Source organism: Arabidopsis thaliana, chromosome 5 (assembly GCF_000001735.4).
Source record: "Arabidopsis thaliana chromosome 5, partial sequence".
NCBI lineage: Eukaryota > Viridiplantae > Streptophyta > Magnoliopsida > Brassicales > Brassicaceae > Arabidopsis > Arabidopsis thaliana.
In genome coordinates, this window is record NC_003076.8 from 18344919 (window position 1) to 18367235 (window position 22317).

General features: G+C 35.3%; 6 protein-coding genes and 1 non-coding gene across 14 annotated transcripts; 2 read left to right on the forward strand and 5 right to left on the reverse strand.

Annotated features, from left to right (window-relative positions):
• The first annotated feature begins 615 nt into the window (after nucleotides 1-615).
• AT5G45280 (Pectinacetylesterase family protein) lies at nucleotides 616-4777 on the forward strand. Of its 2 annotated transcripts, none has more exons than NM_123896.4 (13): nucleotides 616-788; nucleotides 1943-2055; nucleotides 2429-2511; nucleotides 2620-2749; nucleotides 2848-2927; nucleotides 3067-3153; nucleotides 3247-3371; nucleotides 3463-3523; nucleotides 3611-3664; nucleotides 3756-3833; nucleotides 3925-4030; nucleotides 4114-4259; nucleotides 4457-4777. In NM_123896.4, the coding sequence occupies exons 2-13, from the start codon at nucleotides 1944-1946 to the stop codon at nucleotides 4568-4570; spliced, it is 1176 nt and encodes a 391-aa protein (NP_199341.1). In that variant the 5' UTR covers nucleotides 616-788; nucleotide 1943; the 3' UTR covers nucleotides 4571-4777. The 2 variants fall into 2 exon arrangements, with proteins under 2 accessions (NP_199341.1, NP_851135.1); NM_180804.1 differs by having other exon boundaries at nucleotides 677-788; nucleotides 4121-4259.
• Nucleotide 4778: 1 nt separating this feature from the next.
• AT5G45290 (RING/U-box superfamily protein) lies at nucleotides 4779-7719 on the reverse strand. 2 transcript variants are annotated; one of them, NM_123897.4, is made up of 6 exons: nucleotides 6974-7719; nucleotides 5991-6899; nucleotides 5703-5909; nucleotides 5461-5609; nucleotides 5252-5362; nucleotides 4779-5153 (listed from the first exon to the last, which is right to left on the reverse strand). In NM_123897.4, the coding sequence occupies exons 1-6, from the start codon at nucleotides 7172-7174 to the stop codon at nucleotides 5093-5095; spliced, it is 1638 nt and encodes a 545-aa protein (NP_199342.2). In that variant the 5' UTR covers nucleotides 7175-7719; the 3' UTR covers nucleotides 4779-5092. The 2 variants fall into 2 exon arrangements, with proteins under 2 accessions (NP_199342.2, NP_001119377.1); NM_001125905.1 differs by having other exon boundaries at nucleotides 4864-5156; nucleotides 6974-7580.
• An 887-nt stretch (nucleotides 7720-8606) lies between these two features.
• BMY2 (beta-amylase 2) lies at nucleotides 8607-11970 on the forward strand. 3 transcript variants are annotated; one of them, NM_001344606.1, is made up of 10 exons: nucleotides 8607-9194; nucleotides 9368-9595; nucleotides 9680-9760; nucleotides 9904-10107; nucleotides 10231-10425; nucleotides 10547-10711; nucleotides 10801-11061; nucleotides 11143-11355; nucleotides 11444-11663; nucleotides 11753-11970. In NM_001344606.1, exons 1-10 carry the CDS (start codon nucleotides 8676-8678, stop codon nucleotides 11776-11778), a joined length of 2112 nt encoding a protein of 703 aa, NP_001330613.1. In that variant the 5' UTR covers nucleotides 8607-8675; the 3' UTR covers nucleotides 11779-11970. The 3 variants fall into 3 exon arrangements, with proteins under 3 accessions (NP_001330613.1, NP_001032014.1, NP_199343.1); NM_001036937.1 differs by having other exon boundaries at nucleotides 8690-9194; nucleotides 9374-9595; nucleotides 11753-11957; NM_123898.3 differs by having other exon boundaries at nucleotides 8692-9194; nucleotides 11753-11968.
• Nucleotides 11971-13869: 1899 nt separating this feature from the next.
• MIR168b lies at nucleotides 13870-13993 on the reverse strand. The gene has a single exon (NR_143325.1). It is a non-coding gene; the product is annotated as a microRNA ath-MIR168b precursor (primary transcript).
• A 363-nt stretch (nucleotides 13994-14356) lies between these two features.
• AT5G45310 (coiled-coil protein) lies at nucleotides 14357-16295 on the reverse strand. Of its 2 annotated transcripts, NM_123899.4 has the most exons (4): nucleotides 16089-16295; nucleotides 15615-15902; nucleotides 15143-15322; nucleotides 14357-15069 (listed from the first exon to the last, which is right to left on the reverse strand). In NM_123899.4, the coding sequence occupies exons 2-4, from the start codon at nucleotides 15876-15878 to the stop codon at nucleotides 14455-14457; spliced, it is 1059 nt and encodes a 352-aa protein (NP_568641.1). In that variant the 5' UTR covers nucleotides 15879-15902; nucleotides 16089-16295; the 3' UTR covers nucleotides 14357-14454. The 2 variants fall into 2 exon arrangements, with proteins under 2 accessions (NP_568641.1, NP_001330291.1); NM_001344607.1 differs by lacking the exon at nucleotides 16089-16295 and having other exon boundaries at nucleotides 15615-16060.
• An 897-nt stretch (nucleotides 16296-17192) lies between these two features.
• AT5G45320 (late embryogenesis abundant protein) lies at nucleotides 17193-18263 on the reverse strand. The gene is made up of 2 exons (NM_123900.3): nucleotides 17957-18263; nucleotides 17193-17853 (listed from the first exon to the last, which is right to left on the reverse strand). Exons 1-2 carry the CDS (start codon nucleotides 18133-18135, stop codon nucleotides 17436-17438), a joined length of 597 nt encoding a protein of 198 aa, NP_199345.1. The 5' UTR covers nucleotides 18136-18263; the 3' UTR covers nucleotides 17193-17435.
• A 224-nt stretch (nucleotides 18264-18487) lies between these two features.
• Nucleotides 18488-21766, reverse strand: DCP5-L (decapping 5-like protein). Of its 3 annotated transcripts, NM_001344608.1 has the most exons (8): nucleotides 21428-21766; nucleotides 21083-21224; nucleotides 20894-20994; nucleotides 20722-20793; nucleotides 19745-20623; nucleotides 19314-19481; nucleotides 19072-19188; nucleotides 18488-18962 (listed from the first exon to the last, which is right to left on the reverse strand). In NM_001344608.1, exons 2-8 carry the CDS (start codon nucleotides 21087-21089, stop codon nucleotides 18783-18785), a joined length of 1524 nt encoding a protein of 507 aa, NP_001332425.1. In that variant the 5' UTR covers nucleotides 21090-21224; nucleotides 21428-21766; the 3' UTR covers nucleotides 18488-18782. The 3 variants fall into 3 exon arrangements, with proteins under 3 accessions (NP_001332425.1, NP_199346.1, NP_001332426.1); NM_123901.4 differs by lacking the exon at nucleotides 21083-21224; NM_001344609.1 differs by lacking the exon at nucleotides 21428-21766 and having other exon boundaries at nucleotides 21083-21107.
• Nucleotides 21767-22317: the final 551 nt, after the last annotated feature.

Below are 22317 nucleotides of genomic sequence, written 5' to 3' on the forward strand. Positions count from 1 at the left end.
GAAGACAAAAAGTCAGAATAATGTAAGTAAATTAGCATTAGGTCTTAAACTCTCGGCATTCCGCATTAACTTGATTCGGTGCATTTGGAGGAGGACCGACACAATACCACACGTGGCAAATTAATTTCCTTTTGCAGAAATAATTCAATGTCATGTAATTTCAAATTTTAAAAGTTTTGAAGACAAAAATCATCTCATGAGCCGAATTGATATGGACACTAGTACAGCAGCTTCCTTAGATTCCATCCAGACATAACTTTTGATTTCGATATAGGTCATCGCTATTGTACCAACTACTACGTATAAAAGAAATACTGCATCCTCATAATAAATCATAAAACTTTATAATAAACTAAACAAAAATAGAATTCATTTTTCTGTTTATTTATTGTAATATTCTTATGTGAAACTATTAATAAATTGAACAAAATACTTAAAGGAATTAGATTATATACGATATGTGAATACTGGTCATATTACTACGAAGGTAGTTTTCTTGAGAGTCTTTAACGTTGAATTCTCGTGACCTGGCAAATACATGAAAGTAACAATAAAACTTTTATATTTATTTTTATTAAATGAAGCAAAAAAGAAAAAGAAAAAAAAAAGGTTTTCTTTCGACGTGTGGTATTCTGTATCCATCTATATAACAGAGAGGACATCAATGGCTTTCTTTGAACTTGTAAACCTTACTCTCGAAGAGTCCTCTGTTACTCATTTTTACATTGTAAAAAAAAACTTCTTTTCTTCTCTACGTGAATAAGAATCTGAAGAGTCATTTTCTCAAGGTAAATCTTCTTCGTCTCTTTTCCTAAAAATGAAGTCTCTATTAGAATTTGTTTAAATGAAGTTTCTGTTATTATTTCTTTGATAGTTTCCAGTTCTTTCATATTGATCTACGAGTTAAAACTCAGATTTTCTTACTCAACCATAGCTTATTAGATATGTTTTGAAAACTAGATATGTTAATTGTGAGTCATTTCTTGGATTTAACCAAGTAACTATTAGTAGAGAAACAATTACGGTCATATAATCGTGATGGAAAAGATCTTGCAATGTTTTGATTTCAATCCTATTTTTGGCATTTTTTTTCTTCCAAGAAGTGGTTTAATTTTATTTTCCCCCAATTAGTTGGCGGTCCAATAATCCACTTACAACAAATTGCAATGTTTGGTTTCAACAAAATTGTTTTTGAATTTAAAATGATATAAGTCGTAATCTCATCATATGCATGGTTCTCATTTTGGCCCTCCCGACGCCATGAATTGCGGTCTGTTTAAGTTTGGTCTAGAAGGGTATTTTCGGATACACTCACATTTTAATTCATTCATTGTTCATAGAGCTACCATTGTACCATCTAAATAGCATTTAATACAAATATATAGGGACGAAAGATTACTAATTGAATATTGCAACTTATCCTTCTAATAGTTGTTCGTGTCTTCACTGATTATAACTATGAGTAAGTCGTTGTTCCTAATATGATTAATATTGAAGGGAATTTATTTATATATTTCGTATTTATAGTAATAATATTATAAATTATTTTTCGGTGGATTACATCAATCGAGGAAAATACTAATGCACACACATGGACTGGTCATTTTGTTTCCCCAACTTTTTGAATGGACCAATGGTGATATTTTCAATATAGAATATATTTTCTCAATTCATTAAGTTCTTACTTTGATACAGAAACAACAAAAGATAAGCTTTATATTAAAACCATGTGCAAGTTACACATAACACATGTACGATTACTTGAGATCCGAACACATCGCTTGATCTCAAAGCTTTTTGTTAGAGTCAATCCTCTACATTATTTGGGAGATAATTAACATTCTATTCGATTTTGTCATTATAGCCATAATAAATTATGTTTGGTTCGGACAAGTTCATTTTTACTAATTTGTGAGTTATAACTTTTTTTCTTTTGTTATAGAATGACGTGGCTAAAACAAATGTGGTCAAGCATTTTAGTGCTAGCCGTGGTGGTGATCGGAGCCAGAGCTGTGCCCATCACGTATCTTGAATCTGCAGTGGCTAAAGGAGCTGGTAGACAATAATTTTATTTTCAATTGCTTATTAGGAATCAGGTTCGAGAATGGATAGTATGAATAGATAGAAAAATCGAATTAATGATGAGGCTTTATAGTAAGAAAAATAGAGCCAACATTGGAAATGGTCTTGAGTCAAGTTTCTAAAAATCCAAAAAAATAAATTGTGTCTTCCAAATTTCAAAATGGTATTCAATATAAATGTTCATTATCTTGGATACTTCAGATTAATAAAACCTTTATCGGTGTTTACTCATGAGACTAACTTGGATTTTAAATTTGGTAGATAAAACCATTGTTATAACTAATTATCTACTATGTTTGACAAACAAAAAAAACTAATTACTGTATATATATTATATTTTCTGTAGTGTGTTTGGATGGTAGCGCGCCAGCATACCATTTCGATAAGGGATCGGGCTCAGGAGTGAACAATTGGATCGTTCATATGGAAGTTAGTATTATTTTTATTTTCTCATTTTATTAGATGTTATCATAAATAACTACGTACAAAATATAATGATATTAATTAAATATGTATATACTTATGTGAATACATTAGGGAGGAGGATGGTGCACTGATATAGCTACATGCGTTCAACGTAAAAGTACAATGAAGGGTTCTTCTAAGCTTATGAACAAAGACTTTGGTTTCTCCGGTATCTTGGGTGGCAAGCAAAGCACCAATCCAGGTTTTCAATTCTTTTTTATTTCTTTTCATTTTGTTCAGCGAATTTTTTATTTGTTTTCTTATGCAATGAGACTGAATCGGATTTTGGGTGTTTTGCAGACTTTTACAATTGGAATAGAATCAAAGTTCGGTATTGCGATGGTTCATCTTTCACCGGTGATATAGAAGCTGTTGATCCGGTAATTCACTTGACCATTACCGTTAAACTTAACTACTTGAAATGGGGACATGGATGATTTTTAATCATTTATATTGAATATCACATAACGATTTAGTTGAAGTTCCAAATTTTTAAGAGTGTAATTTGAATATTTTCAGACGCACAAGCTGTTCTTTCGCGGTGCTAGGGTTTGGCGTGCGGTGATCGATGATCTTATGGCTAAGGGAATGAGCAACGCTCAAAACGTATGAAAAATGATAATTTCAAATATGTTTCTCTAATTGTTAGTGAATTTTTGAAGTGTTGGAATTTAAAATGTTTGGTTACATGAATTTCAGGCTATACTCTCCGGTTGTTCAGCTGGAGCATTGGCTGCGATTCTACATTGCGACCAGTTCAAGTCCACTCTCCCTAAAACGGCTAAGGTCAAATGTGTTTCTGACGCTGGTTACTTCATCCACGGGTAACATTCATAATTTCTAGAGAGTCACACATACAATTGCTAGCATCCTAGATAACAAATAACAACCTTTGTTATTTTGTTGTTTGAACAGTAAGGATATCACTGGAGGATCTTACATCCAATCCTACTACGCCAAAGTCGTAGCGACCCACGTAGGATACATCTCTCTTTTCCTTGGCCATATTTCTCTAATATATCAGGTGTATCCCATCACGACTAATCTCGATCACTATTTACAGGGATCTGCAAAGAGTCTACCTGCTTCTTGCACCTCAAGTATGAAGCCTGATTTGGTAAATTTATCGAAAACATACTTGATATACAAGGCATAAATTTTTCCGAGTTCGTTATATTGTATAAACGCTTATGTTTATATTTTCACAGTGTTTCTTCCCTCAATACGTTGCTAAGACCTTACAAACACCGCTTTTCGTCATCAATGCCGCCTTCGATTCTTGGCAGGTTCGATTTTGTTTTTATGATTATTGTTTTCGGTAGAAATAATAACACTAGATATGATTTGGATTTAAAAATTTTATTCCTTTTTTTGCAGATCAAGAATGTATTGGCACCAACCTCTGTTGATAAAAGCAAAGCATGGAAGACTTGTAAGCTTGATCTTAAGAAGTGTACGGCCGCTCAGCTTCAAACCGTTCAAGGTATGTTTTACCTACCGGAACTAATGAACAAATTTGGTTAATATCTTCTAGACTAAACTGATTGGTTTATTATAATATTTCAGGATATAGAGACCAAGTGTTGGCTGCGTTGGCGCCTGTTCGATCCGCGACGACGAACGGATTGTTCTTGGACTCGTGCCATGCTCATTGCCAAGGTGGAAGCGCTGCCACTTGGTCCGGCGACAAAGGTCCCACAGTCGCGAATACGGTAATCACTTGATTTTCTTGTACAAAGTAAAAATAATATTGGAAAATACCACAAACTTTTGATCTAAGAAGGGTTTATAAAAATTTACAAATGGTTTCTATGACATTTAAGACTTTTTAGAATCTTTCATAAACCTGAAAATAAAACATAAATATGTAGTATATTTTTCATTATTGTTTTGGATTTGTTATTTTCAGAAAATGGCTAAGGCGGTTGGAGATTGGTTCTTTGAGAGGAGTACGTTTCAGAACGTAGATTGTTCATCGCTTAATTGCAACCCTACTTGCCCTGCAGTATCTACTGAAGACTAAAATTTATTCATTGATGTCTTAAAATTTATTCATCTTTGGAATATTGTTCTTGAAATTTAAAAGTAAAATAATATAATTGATACAATTTCATTCGAATAAATAAAATCCTTTGCCCTTCTACAATCGTTTAAGCTGTTATATATAATCAATCTCTCTTATTATTGGGTTCGCAATTTCTTAAATTCTTTTTAATAAAGAATCAATCTTATAAATTAAGGTTTTTTTAATATGTTTTTGAACATAAGCTACTAAGTTTGACTACATTTACAGAAGTTGCAATACAGAAACAAAGATGCTCATGAAACACACAACATCAATGGATTAACTTTCTTACAGATATGCTGGATCAAATTGGTATACAAGTTTACATCTTTTAAACTGTCACTTTTGTTTTCCATTGTAAGCTACGAAACAAAAAGCAAACACACAACAATATTGATTCAGTTGCAGGCAAAAACCGATGAATGTTCTTGGTCTCTTGTAGAATCAAAATCTTTCAGCATTATGTCTATAAGACTGTAATCAATGTTGTTCCGATGATGGATCATGTCTACAAATATCTCCTCGACACAGCGGACATACTCTGCTTCGCCATAAAAACATCATCAGATAATCTAGTACACACCAAAAAGGCGGAAAATTAGTTGTCACCAAACTTCACATTATATATCACATTCATACCTGTGAATCTCCTTGAGCCATTTATCTACACAGGTTTTGTGGAATTCATGATGACAAGGAAGTGTCCTTATAGAGTCTGCTTCTTCATATTCCACAAGGCATATGTAACATCTGAGGTTCCAGGAAAAAACATGTTTAACCATTAGGTCTCGAGACTTTTGAGCATCACAATTGGCAAAAGAAAGATCTGAGAATTTAGTATGCATTACTGTGATGGATCCTCGCTTTGTGACTTAGTATAAAGTTTTATCGGTAATAAATCCACAACGTCGTTAGGTGCAGGAACAGATCCTATAGATGATACTGATGGTTGTTGAGAGGATAAGACAACAGATTGCTGATGAATTTCATCAAGAACCTAAAATGAATGCACTGTAGATCCTTAGCATACATGAGAAAGAAAGATAGTGGCAAAAAGCTGTTAGTAGGGAGACCGAAAACATGTATTTACCTCGAAGAGAGCTTCAGCTAGCAATACTATCCTTGAGATGCTAGCTCTTGCATTTGTTTCATCGGTTGTTGCTGTTGTCGAACCACGGTTAGTAACTGCACGGCATGTGCAGCGACCTGCTTGATCTTGACCTGATAAGACACAAGATCTATCATGATGGACTGCGACATTCTCAAACCGGCTTCCTAATCTTTGAAGAGCGCGAACCTGTGGAATTAGTTATATCAGTTAGTTAGATCTTGAGTTGATCAGACACATCAAGGAAGAGAGAATCAATGAGTTTCAAACCTGAGATCTTATTCTCCTCCTTCTTTCAAGGAAATCTGATCTGTGTTCTAATAAACCTTGATACCTCCCTTCTCTCACAAGAGCAGCTGGTGTCTCATGATCCTGAATGCCGAATAAGGTCCTTCGAATGCTAGAAGCGGAACGATTTAGTATAGACGTTGAAGTCACAGGAGCATCCTCTGCTGCTGCGGTTTCAGCAGAGAAGAGATCAGTATCTTCTTCTCCCTGATGTGGCGAGGGACGGAATGCGAAATCAGAGAGTGAAGATCGGCGAAGAACTCTATCACGGAGTCTTCCAACACTCAGAGTTCTACTAAATCTAACATTGCGCTCAATAGAAGGTTCTCGTACAACATGTCTTCTATCAAGAAGTCCAGCATAAGTACTATCCATACCATTAACTACTCTCGGAGAACGTAAGCTACCATCTTCCCCAAATCTCATGGCATCAATATCTCTAACTACATTGTCAATCACAGGAATTCTCGGAGACTCAACTCTATCATTGAGCCTAATAGCAGATTCTGAAGGTGAAGTAACACCATCTTCTCTATGAGAAGAAGAGACTGGATAAGTCGTGTTGAAGGATCTTGAACTTGAAGCTCTGCTAAGTCTAGAGCTTATGTTACCAGGAATGAATTTGAAATGCGAAAAAACTCGACCTGGAGTAGAAGATTCTTGAATCGAACCGCTAACATTTCTCATCTGTACATTGCTTACACTAGCTTCCTCTTCTTCTTCTTCAACACCACACTCATCATCAAGCTCAAGCTCATCACAATGTCTTTCGTTTTCAGATTTCTTATCATCTTTCAATTCTTTATCATAGCAATCTGATGCATCTCTTCTCGATTCCATTCTACGCCGTGTAACACTTCCATGACTCTTCCTCATCCATCCATTACACACCTGAAGAAATCAAAACTCATGAACTTGACCTAATTTCAGATTTGACCAAAATAAATTAAATATCAAAACCAGACCTGTTCATCATTATCATCATCACTGTAATGAGAAGTAGAAGATGAAGCAAGACAAGAAGAGTGAAGACCACAAAAAAGACTCTTTGATCTTCTTCTCCTTCCACCACCACTAGAAGACGACGGAGGAGGTTGAGCCACGTCAGAAGCTTCTCTCGCCATCGCCGACGAGCCTAGACATGATTTGCTCCGGCCAGATCCCATCTTCTTCTCAAAAGCAAACAACTTTCTGCTAAAATTACATCATTGACACAAGACCCACAAGTCTTTTCCCCATCTTCTTCAAATCCACCAATCGAAGAAACCTCCAAGTCAAAATCTAAAGATCGAAACTTTTTCCTCAGATCTTTACATTGAAACCCGAATTCGTCATTGACAATGCAGAATCAAAAGCCCTAATTATTGAATCCCCAGATCTGAAACTCGATCGAGATTGCAAGAATACCTCGAAATCTGAACTTTTTTTATTGCGAGAAATTAATGTAGGAACTAAGCTATGTGTGTTGTCTTTGAATCAAAGAGAAATGCTTTGAAGAAAAGGAAAGATTTTTAGGTGATCGGAGTAATCGAAGAAGGAGACAAAGCACCTATCTGCGATAGAGAGAGAGACTTTTACGGGAAGAGTGTGTCTTGATGTTCGAACGAGAGGGAACAAAAAACCAAACTCACCATTTCTTTATTTTTCTTTCTTTTCTTTTTCAAACTATTATAACATTCTTTTGTTTTCGTTCGATTTTTTAATCTTTTTTGCAATCATAATTGGACTTCATTGAGGACTATAATTGAGAAAAAAGCTTTGAAATGGTCATTGAACAGTGATCACTTAGATGAAAAATAGTTGTAACCAAACCAAACTAGAATATTCAAACTATACTCAAAACTGAAATTTTGTTGACAAAGCCTTTTGGTTTTATAAATTGCGAAGCAGAAATACAAAATCGAACCAAAATCGAACCAAAATCGAATCTATATTCTCAAAAATTAAAATATAATTGAACTACACTAACTTCAAAGAAAGAAAGAAAAAAGATATATTAAAAATAGAAAAAAAAAATGAGTTGAAAAAAGTAAATCACAATAAACTAAAATATACAAATCATTTTTTTTTATGAAGTGATTGTTTTCAGTATTTTACAATTTAGATATAGTGGCATTCTAGCTTCAGAAGATTTTTGTTGGACCGGCCCTGTAAAGTCGATTTAAAGACCAAACAAAAACTAATTTTAACATGATAAAATCGAATCAAATAAACGGAAATTCATTAACATTTTATTTATAATTATAATGTTAATTTTACTAAAACCTACCTAAAATAAAAACCTGAGTCAAAATATGTAAACTAATTTTAACATGATTTTGGTTTGATTTACTAAACCAAAATCAAATCAAAAGACAAATTATGTATTTATGTTATTCAGTTTTTCTTTTCTAAACTAATAAAACCATGAAAAAAAGGATTGGAAACAAAACCGTAAAACCCATCGTGTCATTCCTAACAAACCCATCAGTAATTCAGTATCACTTTGTCAAAACTGGTCACATTGGCTATTGTTGAACAAAAAAAAAAGAGAGGTTTTTGACCAAAAAAAAAAAAAAAAAAGGAGGGGTTAATATTGACGATTTTGATAATGAGAGACTTTTAACGTAATTTATAATAATTACCGACGTTGATTTGTAAATCCATAAAGTTACAAAAAAATCTCAAATGTGGGAACAGCACAGAAGCGAGCAACTTCACCGCACAAAAATGCATACTCTCAACAACACCATCACCACCACCACCGGTTCGCAAGATCCGAATCTCGACCCAATTCCAGACCCGGATCAATTTCCCAACCGGAACCGCAACCAACCACAATCTCGCCGCCCTCGCGGATTCGCCGCTGCAGCAGCAGCAGCGTCGATAGCTCCAACGGAAAACGATGTAAACAACGGAAACATCGCCGGAATCGGCGGTGGAGAAGGAAGCAGCGGCGGCGGAGGAGGTGGAGGAGGGAAAGGGAAGAGAGAGAGGGAGAAGGAAAAAGAGAGAACGAAGCTTAGAGAAAGACATAGACGAGCAATCACTAGTAGAATGCTCGCCGGATTAAGACAGTACGGTAATTTTCCGTTACCGGCGCGTGCTGATATGAATGACGTAATCGCTGCTTTGGCTCGTGAAGCTGGTTGGAGTGTTGAAGCCGATGGTACTACTTATCGGCAATCACAGCAACCAAATCATGTGGTTCAAACTTCGAAACTCTCTCTCTCAAAATTCAAACTTTCATATTAAGCTATTTAAGTTAGGGTTTAGTGGAAAGATGATAAATTTGATCCCAAATATGTGTGAAGCTCTTAAAGTTATAAGCTTTGTTCTGTTATTAATGTAACATAGATTGTTTAATATTATTGGATTAGGTACAGTTTCCGACGAGATCTATTGAGAGTCCACTTTCTTCTAGTACATTGAAGAACTGTGCTAAGGCTGCAATTGAATCTCAGCAGCATTCAGTTCTTAGGAACGATGAGAAACTTGCTCCTGTGTCTCTTGATTCTATTGGTATTGCCGAGAGTGATCATCCCGGGAATGGAAGGTATACTAGTGTTAGTCCTATCACCTCCGTTGGATGCTTGGAAGCCAATCAGGTGAATGATAAATTCATTTCCTTATTAGGAGAATTGACTTTAAGCTGGACGTTGTTTCATCTAACCACTTTGTTTTTCTTTCAGCTTATACAAGATGTTCATTCCGCAGAGCAATGTAATGACTTCACAGAGAGCTTTTATGTCCCTGTGTACGCCATGCTTCCAGTGAGCTTCTGATGAGAGAACTTTGTGTTTTAAGTGTATATATATGGATGTTGCCCAATAAAAAAGAGTGTACATATATTTCTTACCAGTTTTGCCGCGATCCTTAGTTTTCCTGTGCTAAAGTTCTGTACCTTGTCTTTCAGGTTGGCATTATAGACAACTTTGGCCAGTTGGTTGATCCTGAAGGTGTAAGACAAGAATTAAGTTACATGAAGTCATTAAATGTCGATGGAGTAGTAATAGATTGTTGGTGGGGAATAGTTGAAGGATGGAACCCTCAGAAATATGTATGGTCTGGCTATAGGGAGCTCTTTAACCTTATCAGAGACTTCAAACTTAAGCTACAGGTGTGAATATTTTTACTTGTAGAGCTTTGTTAAATACATCCTATGTGACCAAACTGTGACTTTCCCTATAAAGGACCGTCTTTTTCATAATATCTTAGCAATCAGTATATGGTTTGTTTGAAGGTGGTGATGGCATTTCATGAGTATGGAGGGAATGCATCTGGGAATGTGATGATTTCGTTGCCACAGTGGGTGTTGAAGATTGGGAAAGACAATCCAGACATTTTTTTCACTGATCGTGAAGGAAGAAGAAGTTTCGAGTGTTTGAATTGGAGCATTGACAAGGAACGGGTATTGCATGGACGAACTGGTATAGAGGTACTCAAAGAACACTCATTGCTCAGAAATTGTTCAGTATTTTGGTATATTATGTCTCATTTCCTCCTCTTTTGTACTGTCTAGATTCTTATTTCTTCCTTTTCAACACTTGATTATCCAGGTCTATTTTGATTTTATGAGAAGCTTCCGGTCAGAGTTTGATGACTTGTTTGTGGAAGGACTAATTACTGCGGTTGAGATTGGTCTTGGAGCTTCTGGTGAACTAAAGTACCCATCTTTCCCAGAAAGGATGGGTTGGATTTATCCCGGTATCGGTGAGTTTCAGGTATTTTTCAGATTGCTGAACTTTACTTCTACGTTCTAACTTATGACTAGTGAAGTTAACATATCAATTTACTATTTTTCCTATTGCAGTGTTATGACAAATATTCGCAATTGAGTCTGCAAAAGGAAGCAAAGTCACGAGGATTCACTTTCTGGGGTAAAGGACCAGAGAATGCTGGTCAATACAGTTCTCATCCACATGAAACTGTGTTCTTCCAAGAAAGAGGTGAATATGACAGCTATTATGGCCGCTTCTTCTTAAATTGGTACTCACAATTGCTAATTGGTCATGCTGAGAATGTTCTGTCTCTTGCAAATCTCGCATTTGAGGAGACGAAGATTATTGTCAAGGTATAATCCTTTTGGCACTTATCCTTCAAACCCAGTGATGCCTATAACAATGAGACTCATACACCAAAAACAACAATGCAGATACCGGCAATATACTGGTCATACAAGACAGCTAGTCATGCTGCTGAATTAACTGCAGGATACTACAACCCTTCAAACCGTGATGGGTACTCTCTTGTTTTCGAAACTCTGAAGAAATATTCCGTGACTGTGAAGTTTGTGTGCCCTGGGCCACAAATGTCTCCCAATGCGCATGAAGAAGCATTAGCTGATCCAGAAGGTTTAAGTTGGCAGGTAATGACACTTTTTATTGATGACTATAGCTTTTTTTACTTCTCAGCAAATGTAATCTTAACCCTAAAGTTTTGGTTATTTGTGGCAGGTGATCAACGCAGCTTGGGATAAGGGACTTCAAATCGGTGGAGAGAATGCGATTACTTGTTTCGACAGAGATGGTTGTATGAGATTAATCGATATAGCTAAACCAAGAAACCATCCAGATGGCTATCACTTCTCCTTCTTCACATATCGTCAACCTTCTCCTCTGGTTCAAGGATCTACTTGCTTTCCAGATTTGGACTACTTCATTAAACGCATGCATGGTAAGATTTACCCGCACGCTTGATTGTGCCTTCCCTTTAGATTCGTTGTCAAAATCTTTGTTCTTACAACTATATTTGTTTCTTTGCAGGCGACATAAGAGATAAACAGTTTTAGGATTTGCATGGTCTTAGGATTCTTTTAGTAAGTGTCTTTTGTTTAAAACTTCAAAATCTGTTTTGTTTTGTTTATTCTCTCCTCAAGGCCTATATTTAAGACGATTGATCTTGTAATCTTTAAACACCTTAACACTTCACTAGTTGAAGATGAACTAACTAATTAAATTCTTAAATGCATTCTAATCCGACTCGCGTAAAGTAGACACTTGTTTAGTTTTATTTTGAAAAATACAAGAAGGTATTGATGTCTAATGAATACAACCGAAAAGTGTTGCCTAACTCTTATACCTTTTTGTCTAAATTATTCTTAGAATAACCTTTTTGACTATATATGCCCGAATCCGATTACATTAATGGTATTAATAATTTTTGTTCAAAGTTACATTTTTCTTTTGTATCATTCAAATAATATTCTGATAAAATCCTGATTTTTCATGATTGTATTTGACATTTTAGATCCAACCAAATCTTTGAAGAACAAATAAAGAGGGGAAAAAAAGACCAACATGTCCTTTTGCATTCAGTGTTAATTCATGGACAATATAATGTTGGTCCGTACGAAAATTTGATTTTGTATCTAAAGAAGCATAAGAAATAGGGTTAGTTAACCACAACGAACAAAGCCTCTATTATACATATCTAAATGTGGGATAATGAGGCAAAATGTCCAATATGATTAATGAAAAAGATGGAAAAAAAGTCTTAGGTGGTGTGTGATTTAAACTGTGTTTTAATTACTTTAAATGATATGAAAAATCTGTTATTATTTAATCAAGATTCTATTAAATTCTGTTAAAGTTTTTTTTTTAGTAGTAGAGGGGAAACAACCGTCTCCCGCAATTTATTGAAACTGAAAAGAAATTACAAAACGGTAGGCGGGTGAGCCTCGGAAACGCAGTTCCTCGGACATCCTCCCTTACAATCTCCTCCACCAATGAGGGAGCTAAATCAAACTAATGAATACCTAAAGATAGATTAAAAGCATAGTTCGCTAACCCGTCTGCAAGGCTGTTAGCCTCCCTATATACATACGGTTAGCTTCTCTGTTTTAGTTTGATGTTATTAGTTTTTGATTTATTAAAAAATCTTTAAAACTCTTAATAAATTTGGATTTATTGGAATTATATTTTAAAGTCATTGAAAATTTTGTGTTATTCAACTAAAACAAAAAAAATATTTGATTGTTAATGAATTAAATTATTCTGTTATTGGTTTATGATTTTCTATATTTTTACTAACAAAATAAAATCATAAAAAATATAATCGAATGTTTGACAAAAAAAGTATAATCAAAATAGAGATATTGTTTGAAAAACTTTACAAGATTGTGAAAAATTAATTTACATGATTATAGAAAACTCTCTAGCAATAGTTTATCAACAATGATACATTTTTTTTGCTTTAATTGAATATCACAAAATTTTAGCTATAAAAACATGAATCTGATAATTCCAAGAGTATGAATATTTTAGATTATATTTTATAAATCTTAAAACTAATAAAATCAAACTTTAACAAACAAAAAAAAATGAAAATGTTGATTAAATAACAAAAGATTTTACATAATATTAGAAGTCACTAAAACTCTATTTAAATCACAAACCAATAACATCATCAAAATAAACAAAAGAAAAATATACGTCATCAACGGCGTTTACTATTCTGAACGAAATTGTATAAATCTCATCATCACTAACCTAAAACCAGCATAAACCCTAAAATTTTCTCAAAACCCCATAAACGGTAAACCATAAAGCTTCAAAATTTACAGAGTTTCCATCAGAATCTGTTGATATCTAAATTCATTTACCCGTTAAACATTAATAAATAATAACTGATAAAGAATTCGAAAACAATATCTATATAGCTCAAAAACCCTAGATCCTAACATTTCAAAAACAAAAACATTATTCTTAAAGCTTCGAAACTAAAACAAAGACTTAAAAAGTAAGGAAAAAAACAACAAATTATCTTGATTTAGATAAAACCCAATACCGAATCAATCAAATCACACAGTTTTCAACAAAAAAATTAGACGAACAACAAACAGAATAATTGTGTCAGATCTGATAGTTGGATCCTTATTTTTTCACCTCGGACTCCGATTCAGTTGATACAAGACGGGAGCTCACAAACCAACCATGACAAGACACGTGTCGGTGTCAGCCAATCAGTTCCCGACCTGCACCAAGCGAATCCGAGACCGCCGGTAACTTTAACAATCATCGCATCTCTCTCTCATCAGAAAAAGGTGAAAGAGAATAAGGAGGAGAAAACAGTTACCAAATCCGGCAAATATTTTTTCTGTGATTTTTAGGTCTTTCTCAACTATCGATAATACTTTAGCAGCCTCCTTTAGTGGTATTTAATGAAAATGATAAACCAATTATTTGTCTACGCGTGTCTCTTTGAAAAGTCTTCTGTTTCTATATCTGCACGTTGACCTAACGTCGGAACTCGTCACCTGTGACTGTCACGTGCATGCGTCTAAATCAACTATTTAGATTTTTGAGCATTACTAGTGACTATGTGATTATATAAATATTGACATAGGGAAAAAAATCACACAAGGATTTGTATAAACAAAACTTTATTTATTACCAAATACATACAAATCCCGGTTCAGTCCGGTTTGGCTAGATTAATAATTACATTCTTAGAGACGATTTTTTGCTTAACCAACATAGTTCACAAACTCTGGTGGCGAGGGGAGTGAGCCACCATGGAGCAAAGCGAAGACCGAGCCGACGGTGTTAAAGACTCGTGGGACCACAATTCGAGCAACTCTTGGTAGAGTCGGGTAAGTAAGAGTACCAACGATAAACCAGTTGAGACTCATAAGAGCAACTGCATCTAAAGCCGGTTTATTCTTAACCGTAGAGAAAAATTGAACCACACTTTTCAAAGAGATACCAACCACTGTGAAGAGTGCTCCTATAAGTGGAGTACACAGCTCTTGTTCTTTGGCTTCATACATTACTATACCCACCACTAGAGCGAGCATCGCGCTGAATACGCTTCTTGAAACCGCAATGTTCTTCTCTAAACCGAGGACTCTTGGCGTCAATTCTTCGTCTTTTGGAATTGTCGATTTCGCAAACGGGTAAAGAGGTGATTTAACCGATGTAAACTCGGCTTTTCCCTTTGATGCATAAGGGATATTCTTAGGCTTATGTATGCTACGGATTTCGCTTGGTTCTTCACTTGGTTTAACTTTGCCCTTCTTGCTCCTATAGTCTTTTCCATTAACTTCCATCAGTTGAAGATTTTCCTCCTTTAGTTCTTGTAGCTGCCAAAATCCAAATGTTTAGAACATATGTATATGTGGTTATGCAACATGTCTACTAAACCAGTTTTTGTACCTCGGCCTCTAGCTTTTCTATTTTGGAAATGGCTTCATCATGTTCATCTTCTAGTTCATCTAAGTCCTGTTCCATGATTCGATATTCTTTTATTGCTTCCCGGAGATTCTTCTCTATCTCTTTTCTATTCCATTCAAGACTCTCTAGCTCATACCTCAAATCATAAATACTCTGCTCAAGCTGGAAATACAAAATATCTTCTTCTTTTTTGTTAAATTATACATTAAAAGATCTAGCTCAATCAAAATGTAACCATTATTATGACTCCTCAAAAGGGTAACTATAAAAACAACTGAAAATCCTCAATTTTCCATTTATTCATAACCAATCAAAGGTTACTGAAACTACTAAAGTTTACCTAACCTTAAGGATCAAAACAATCAAAGGTTACTGAAACTACTAAATTCTCATAAATCTTTAGGATCAGTACCAAATCTTTGCACATTCAATCAAAGTGAATAAGATAACGAACCAGTCTTTCCCTTGGTATAGAGGCGAAAAAGCGAATCGGGAACGTAAAAAGAAGAACGGATCCCCAGATAGAGCCCCGTACAGCTCTCCACAGCATACTTAAGTTGAACCAAATTGCAGAAGTCACCATATCAGTAGATACAAAGGTTGTAACAAGAGCTGTTCTAAGACAGAACACACATGCGTATATGCAGAAAAAGAAAGGTCTGGTCATAAGATATAATGAAGATGAGACCAACCCAGAAATCAAACCTCCAAGATCCATTTGTCTTAACCAAATTTTTTTCCCCTACAAAAATATGAACACACAAACTTTGAGTCACTGCTCAATGGAATTTCCAAAATAAGGTCAAGATTTTTGAAAGTTCAAATTTCCAATCTTAATAAAGCTAATGAACCAAAATGATTCTAGTTTTTATTGAAGCGATATCCAAACTCTGATAGAATCTTATAATAGAAGAAATTAGAAGCTTACCTTTTTTAAGGTAAGAGTAAGAGCCAGAAGTTGTAACAGAGTATGAAGTGAAGAGAAGAAAAATGATAGGGACAAAAACAGAGAGGTGGCAGAGAGAGGAAAGCAATGGACGACACGTTGAGTGATGAGTGTATTTCTCAAGTCATTTGGATAAAGATCAGAGCTTTGAAATTCTTCTAGTTATCAGAGAAAGTCAAAACTTAAAATACATTTCTGTTATAAAAAAAAGTACAATAAAAATGAATAATTAACTATAAAATATAAAAATAACAAAAAGATTAACTTAGATTAATGGTATGGGTTTTGTCGGAATTGATAATCAGTCAATCGTTTTTCTTTAGTTATCAAAGATGTGCTTTTGTTTACAAATAAGGCTTTTTGGTTAGGACAAGTCTAGTATCGTTTGAATTCAGATAACTAACAAGCTGTTTCACTGTTATACAAACAACAAAGCATTAATTACAATACCACTTACAAAATAGAGGATGCACATTTGCAGAATGATGTGCAATAAGTGAATGTTGAACAATTCACCAATATGATCGAATAATAGGAGCTGACGTTATTGTTGTTGTAATAAAAAAAGCAATACCAAATAGTCAAATACTATTGTAAGAAAATCAAAAGTGTCTACATCTGTAAATGTACATACTACTTGTAAAAAATTCAAACATATCACAATGGGACGATAATAGCTTTTTTGCTTATTTGCTCTGTTTTAAAAGCTATTTCCTATCTTTGTAAGTCTCTGTTTTACTGCCGTCGATAAAAACACTTGAGTTTTACATATTTTTCCCCATTTTGATCAATGAATTACACATTAAACAAAAACAAAAGAATTGTTAAACAGAATCCATGTAGAAATAAAGTGACATTATATACAAAAGCTATGGGGTCATTAAACTGCTTAAACCAAAATACAAATATACATAAAGTTCTTTTTTAAAACAAACATTTGTGCCCATTCACCATTTTTGCTCAATTTCATTCATTCCCTCCACTTTTCCTAACTTATTAATTTTATCTATAATTTAATTTTTCTTAATTACAAAACATTAAAATAAATCCATCATTTGTGATTTTAGTTGAAATTAAAAAACTTACAAAAATATATTACTCTTTCATTATTATTCCAAACAATCAAATACACTTCAAGTCAAATTTTCGTGTAAGCGAAAATATCGAAATTTCATGAATTTCTTTCATATTCATTTGATATCATTATGAATAAATTGTAATACTACCTACAGCAATTATTTTAGAAAGAAAAATATATATGAATCCCAAAAAGTAAAATAAAAACTAATTAAGTGAAAGAGAAAGTAAAACAAATGAGAGATAGAGTTTCTAATGCTTATGAGCAGAGGTGCAAGGAGATGGAATGTAACTATGATCAGAAGGTCTAAACCTAAGCTGACAGCTAAGGTTACACTCAAACTTAACCGATCCTAATGGTCCGACTCGCCACCGAGTTCTTGAGCCACCTTTGAGCTCGAAAGTAATAACATCTTTTTTAACCGCATAGTCTACAGCTTGCATCATTGTTGGATTCAATGGTATTGGATATGACTGAACCAAGTAAGGAAGGAACATTGATTTCTCTTTAACAACTTCAAACTCAGGCGCTTTTAAAATCGCAATAGGTTTGCCTTCATAGCTTAGCTTGAACTCAGTTTCATCAAACAACGCATGAGCCTTAGCGTTATCATTCTCTACGCGAATCACAATCGTTAACTGCGTTTGCAAAACTCCAACTATATCATACCTGATCAATCAAACCGAGAAAAGAAAAAGATATCGATCATAAATGAGAGCCAAGATTCATCATGATCAATAAAGGGAAGAGTTGCGGAAAATATAACAAGTACTTTAAGAAGTCGAGGTGAGCATCCGCGACACTAATGATGGGAACTCGAGGATGAATGACCAGGTAACCAACGAAGACTATAATGCCACCAACGATTACAACAATAGAGATTATGGCACAAATGATGGCTGCACACCAGATGAAAGGACTGGTACCATGACGAGAAGTCAATCTGGGCATTATTATGGGGTTTACCAGATCGGATTTTAGTTCGGGTTCGATGAGACAGCATTCAGGCTTTGGGACCAACGTTCTTGGCCTTTTGGTTGGTTTGGGGTAATGTTTGAGAGAGGATAATGGAATTTGAAGGATTTGGTACTTAACCCTACTTGGTGGGGAAAGTCTTGGTATCTTTCTTTACTTTGGGGTAAAGGCAAAATGGGCTTAGCAAGTAACATACATAATTGGATAAAGTTGTATACTTGCTAAATTTTAAGGAATCTTCTTCTTCTGTACATAATGTCTAACGTAATTCTTAACTTGTAAGTCTTACTAACTTCGCTAATGTGTACATATGTAAATCAAATAATAAATATCAGAACATATGATGCATATATATACTTAATGATTTGCGTTTACCAAAAAGGTTCGTAGTACTTTTTGTTTTCTCTACATGAACAAACATTCTCTCCTGAGGCTAAAGTTCATCAGATTAAAAAAAGGAACATGAACTTGCCAATATGATATGCCTACACATCTCGCGATGTGGTAACCATACAACTGTTTTTACCCAAAAAGCTGAATTTAAAACTTTAAAGAAGGGCTAAGAGTAGAAATGTGTGTACGCGAGTGACCAATAAAGCCTTGGAAGATAGAAACTCAGCAGGTCAGAAATGTGTGTTTCTGCCTCGGCCTCTCCCACCAGAGTAGTAACCATAACCCGAGTTTGAGTAGTAGTTGTTGTTGTTGTTATTATGGTATCCGCCTCTGTAATTGGTTTGTGCAGCGAGATATGCACCCTGACCTGGTTGTAGTGGAGGTGGCCTTTGAAAATTATTACCAAATGCCTGAATAAAAAGATAAAGAGAGCAAAAACTCCATCAGCAAACACTATTGCGATTGGAGAAGAATAGTTTCAGAACTTGGGTTGGTGGCTATAGAATATGTGAAACAAACCTCAGGAACTTGTCTCATGTGTTCGGGAAACTGGTTGTGCTGTTGTCCGCTTCTTGCCACACGGTCAAGTTGATTGCACGAGATTGTGTCAAAAAAGTCATCCTTGTTATATGCAGGCTGCAACAATCAAAAAACAGATATCAACCGTTGTTTGAAATATCATATAAATCATTAAATATGTCATGTTAAGAGCTTGAACTAGATCTCGCTGAGATTTAATCAAACTTAGAAAATACATGTACCTTCCCTTCTGCGTTTGGCTCAATCGCAGTTTCTTCCCCATAATCATTTTGATTCCTCTGGTTATTTCTTCCAAGATAACCCCATAGTTCACTCTTCTTGAACTTCTCATTCATTGCTTCAAAATCAAATTCTTCAGTGTACTCAATGCTAGAACTAGGGATCCGAGACTGCAACACATTTAGAACCAAAGGAAAAACAAATGAGAAATAGTGAAATGTGTGAAAAGGATACAAACCAAAGTTGCAATGCTTTGAATTTAACACTTCCAAGACAAAGAGAGAGGCTAAATGTATCACTACTAGTGTCAATGACATCATGGATTTAAGAACCAATGCAATCATGAATGCTTTTTATGATAATCATGAGAAAATCATGCATAAGTGTGATATCTACAAGAAAACATCAGAAGAAGAATTACATAGGTAGATACCTGATGAGCTGAAACTGGAAGAGGCAGCAATGGTGCATGATTTCTGGGAGCAAAACTTTGTGATGGCACATTCGCTGATGCCGGGTTAGTTGCAGCAAACATCTCTTGACCCCTATATACCATCTGCTGCCTAGATTGCAGTGACGGATCCATATCGAAAAATGACTCAGGCGATTTTGACAATGGACCAGGAATCACAGGAGCTGAATTAGAAGCCACAGCAGGTAACTCATGAGGTATAGATCGGTGAGGATGATTAGACTGAGGGTCATAGACAACTTTACCAATAGCCTGGGGTGCACTGGGGTAAATTTTCTGAATATTTGGAGCAGAAAGCTGCGCTTCAGAAGGTGGAGAAAGGTTAGAGGATACTGAAGCAAGGCCAGGTGGAGTATGGAGTTGTGTTTGACCAAGAGGAGAAGGGTTGGAAGAGTATGATTGATTGGAAGAGACGTCAGGTGAACGAGTAACAACCTGTGATGAATCATCCACTAACCCCATGATTGGTGAAGAAAAATAATCAATAATCTGCGGACCATTGGGTATGGTCGAGGAGGATGAAACTGGCTTCTGCATCATACCAAGAGGGACACCACTGGAAGCAAATTTGTTACCTTGCACAAAAGAAGGAATGGGCATCGAGGAACCAGCATTACTTTGAGTTGAATCAATTAAGCTCACTGGTGATTCTGTCAAACTTCCAGCATTAGCTGAAGGAGGCTGGAAGCTTAAAGGGACTGATGAATGTTGTGTGACAGGAACCGGTTTACTACTCAAAGCAGGTGTATTGATCCATTGTGATCCTCTCCCCAAACCATAACCGCTATCATAGCCAGAAATCGGAGAGCTCATAGTCATAGCTGGCCTAGAGTGAGGGGACTGTAAAAAGAAAGGGGGAATAACAGATTGAAAAATCATGAAAAGTGATAAATTTAGTAAACAATTCTTATTTCCATGTTCTAAGTGAATGCCTTTACCTGATTGACGTCTTGTTCACTTTGAATCTCTTGTCTTGATTGAGCAGATGGAGATGGGTTAACTTGGAGATCCTAAACCAACAAACAAGTATCAACATAAATCATTATATATAGACCAACTCCAATACATCAAACATAGAATGTCTAATAAGGTAAGAGTCTGAACACTAACCTTGATGTCACTTCCACGAAAAAGAATGTAATCGTAAACTTTATCACATGGCGGAATTTGCGGCCCATCTTTCTTCCTCCCCTCCGTTCCACATGATCTTACTGCACAACCAATCAATAGACAATCATTGAACACAAGAACGCCACACTTGAATAGCAATACAAGTTAACATTTGCTTGGTAACTTCACCTCTCATGATTCACTAACATAGAAGTTTCCAGATTTTGCTTAGAGTCACCAAATTTTTTAACTCTTCACTAAATATCAACACAAATTTGGAAACTACACTACATAGAAACGATTGCTCAAGCTCTCTTACATCTCCTTGAATCTAATACCAAATCCAGAAAACATAAACAACCACAAGAACGGAATCAAAATCAAATTTCCAGTTCCAAACGCAAACAAAGTGATGACAATATATATATACTCGATGTTTTGGTTACGAATACACAACGCATAAACACGTAATCTCTGCAATGTTCGGAAAACTAAAATAGGAATTTCGATATCGCATAGGTTTCGAATCCGTACCGTTTTTTAGACCTAGCGTCGAGTCCTGAACGTTGAGATGGTAGAGAATGCCTTCGTAACGGATCTCGTACTTAGAAATTAGACTGATGAAACTTCCTATAAACGTATCGCCGACGTTGTTACCCGGCGACGGAGAAGGTACAGATGACGGAGGTTGAGATGACGACGGCGAGGAAGATTGCGAACTCTCACTCGCCATTTTTTGAGATTAATCAGTGGAAAAAGTAGAACGAATCAGAGCGCGAAATCGATTAGGGTTCTTCCTTTTATCTCTCTTCTGTTGCAATTTGATTTTTAAAAAATCTCTCTCTCGGAGAACCGTCGTGGCTTGAGTTTATCTCCGTCGTGATATATAAAGGCGGGGAGATCTGTGTGCCGTTGGTCCATCTTTGATAATATTTGGGCTTTTATTAGGCCCATGTTCTTCTTCTTTTTTAGCCAAAATTAGGCCTATGCTCTTAAATTCACATACAGTTCTATAGTGATCAAGCCCAAACCACATAGGCACATATATTTCTGAGTCTTTTATTTTCTTATTTTCGTATGTATGTGCCATGCATGTTAATAATTAAAAAGTAGTAATACCTCTTGAATCAACTAAAACAAAATTAACAACATATAACATTCTCTCGATCGAGTCTTGACTCTTGATGATATTTTCCCCTACACTATTTATAATAGAGAGTTTACTCTTTAAATATATTTTCGAACATGCAATTGTATGAATTTCTATGATGAACCTGTTTATCTAATTGATTTCGTTATAGAATTCTAGTTGATGTCTTCTTGTGAACTCTCGATTTGGATATTTTGTATCTTCATTCAATTCTTCCTTCGCTAATCACAATTAATTTATCCGACTAATTTTTATTAAACCGTGGATTACAGCT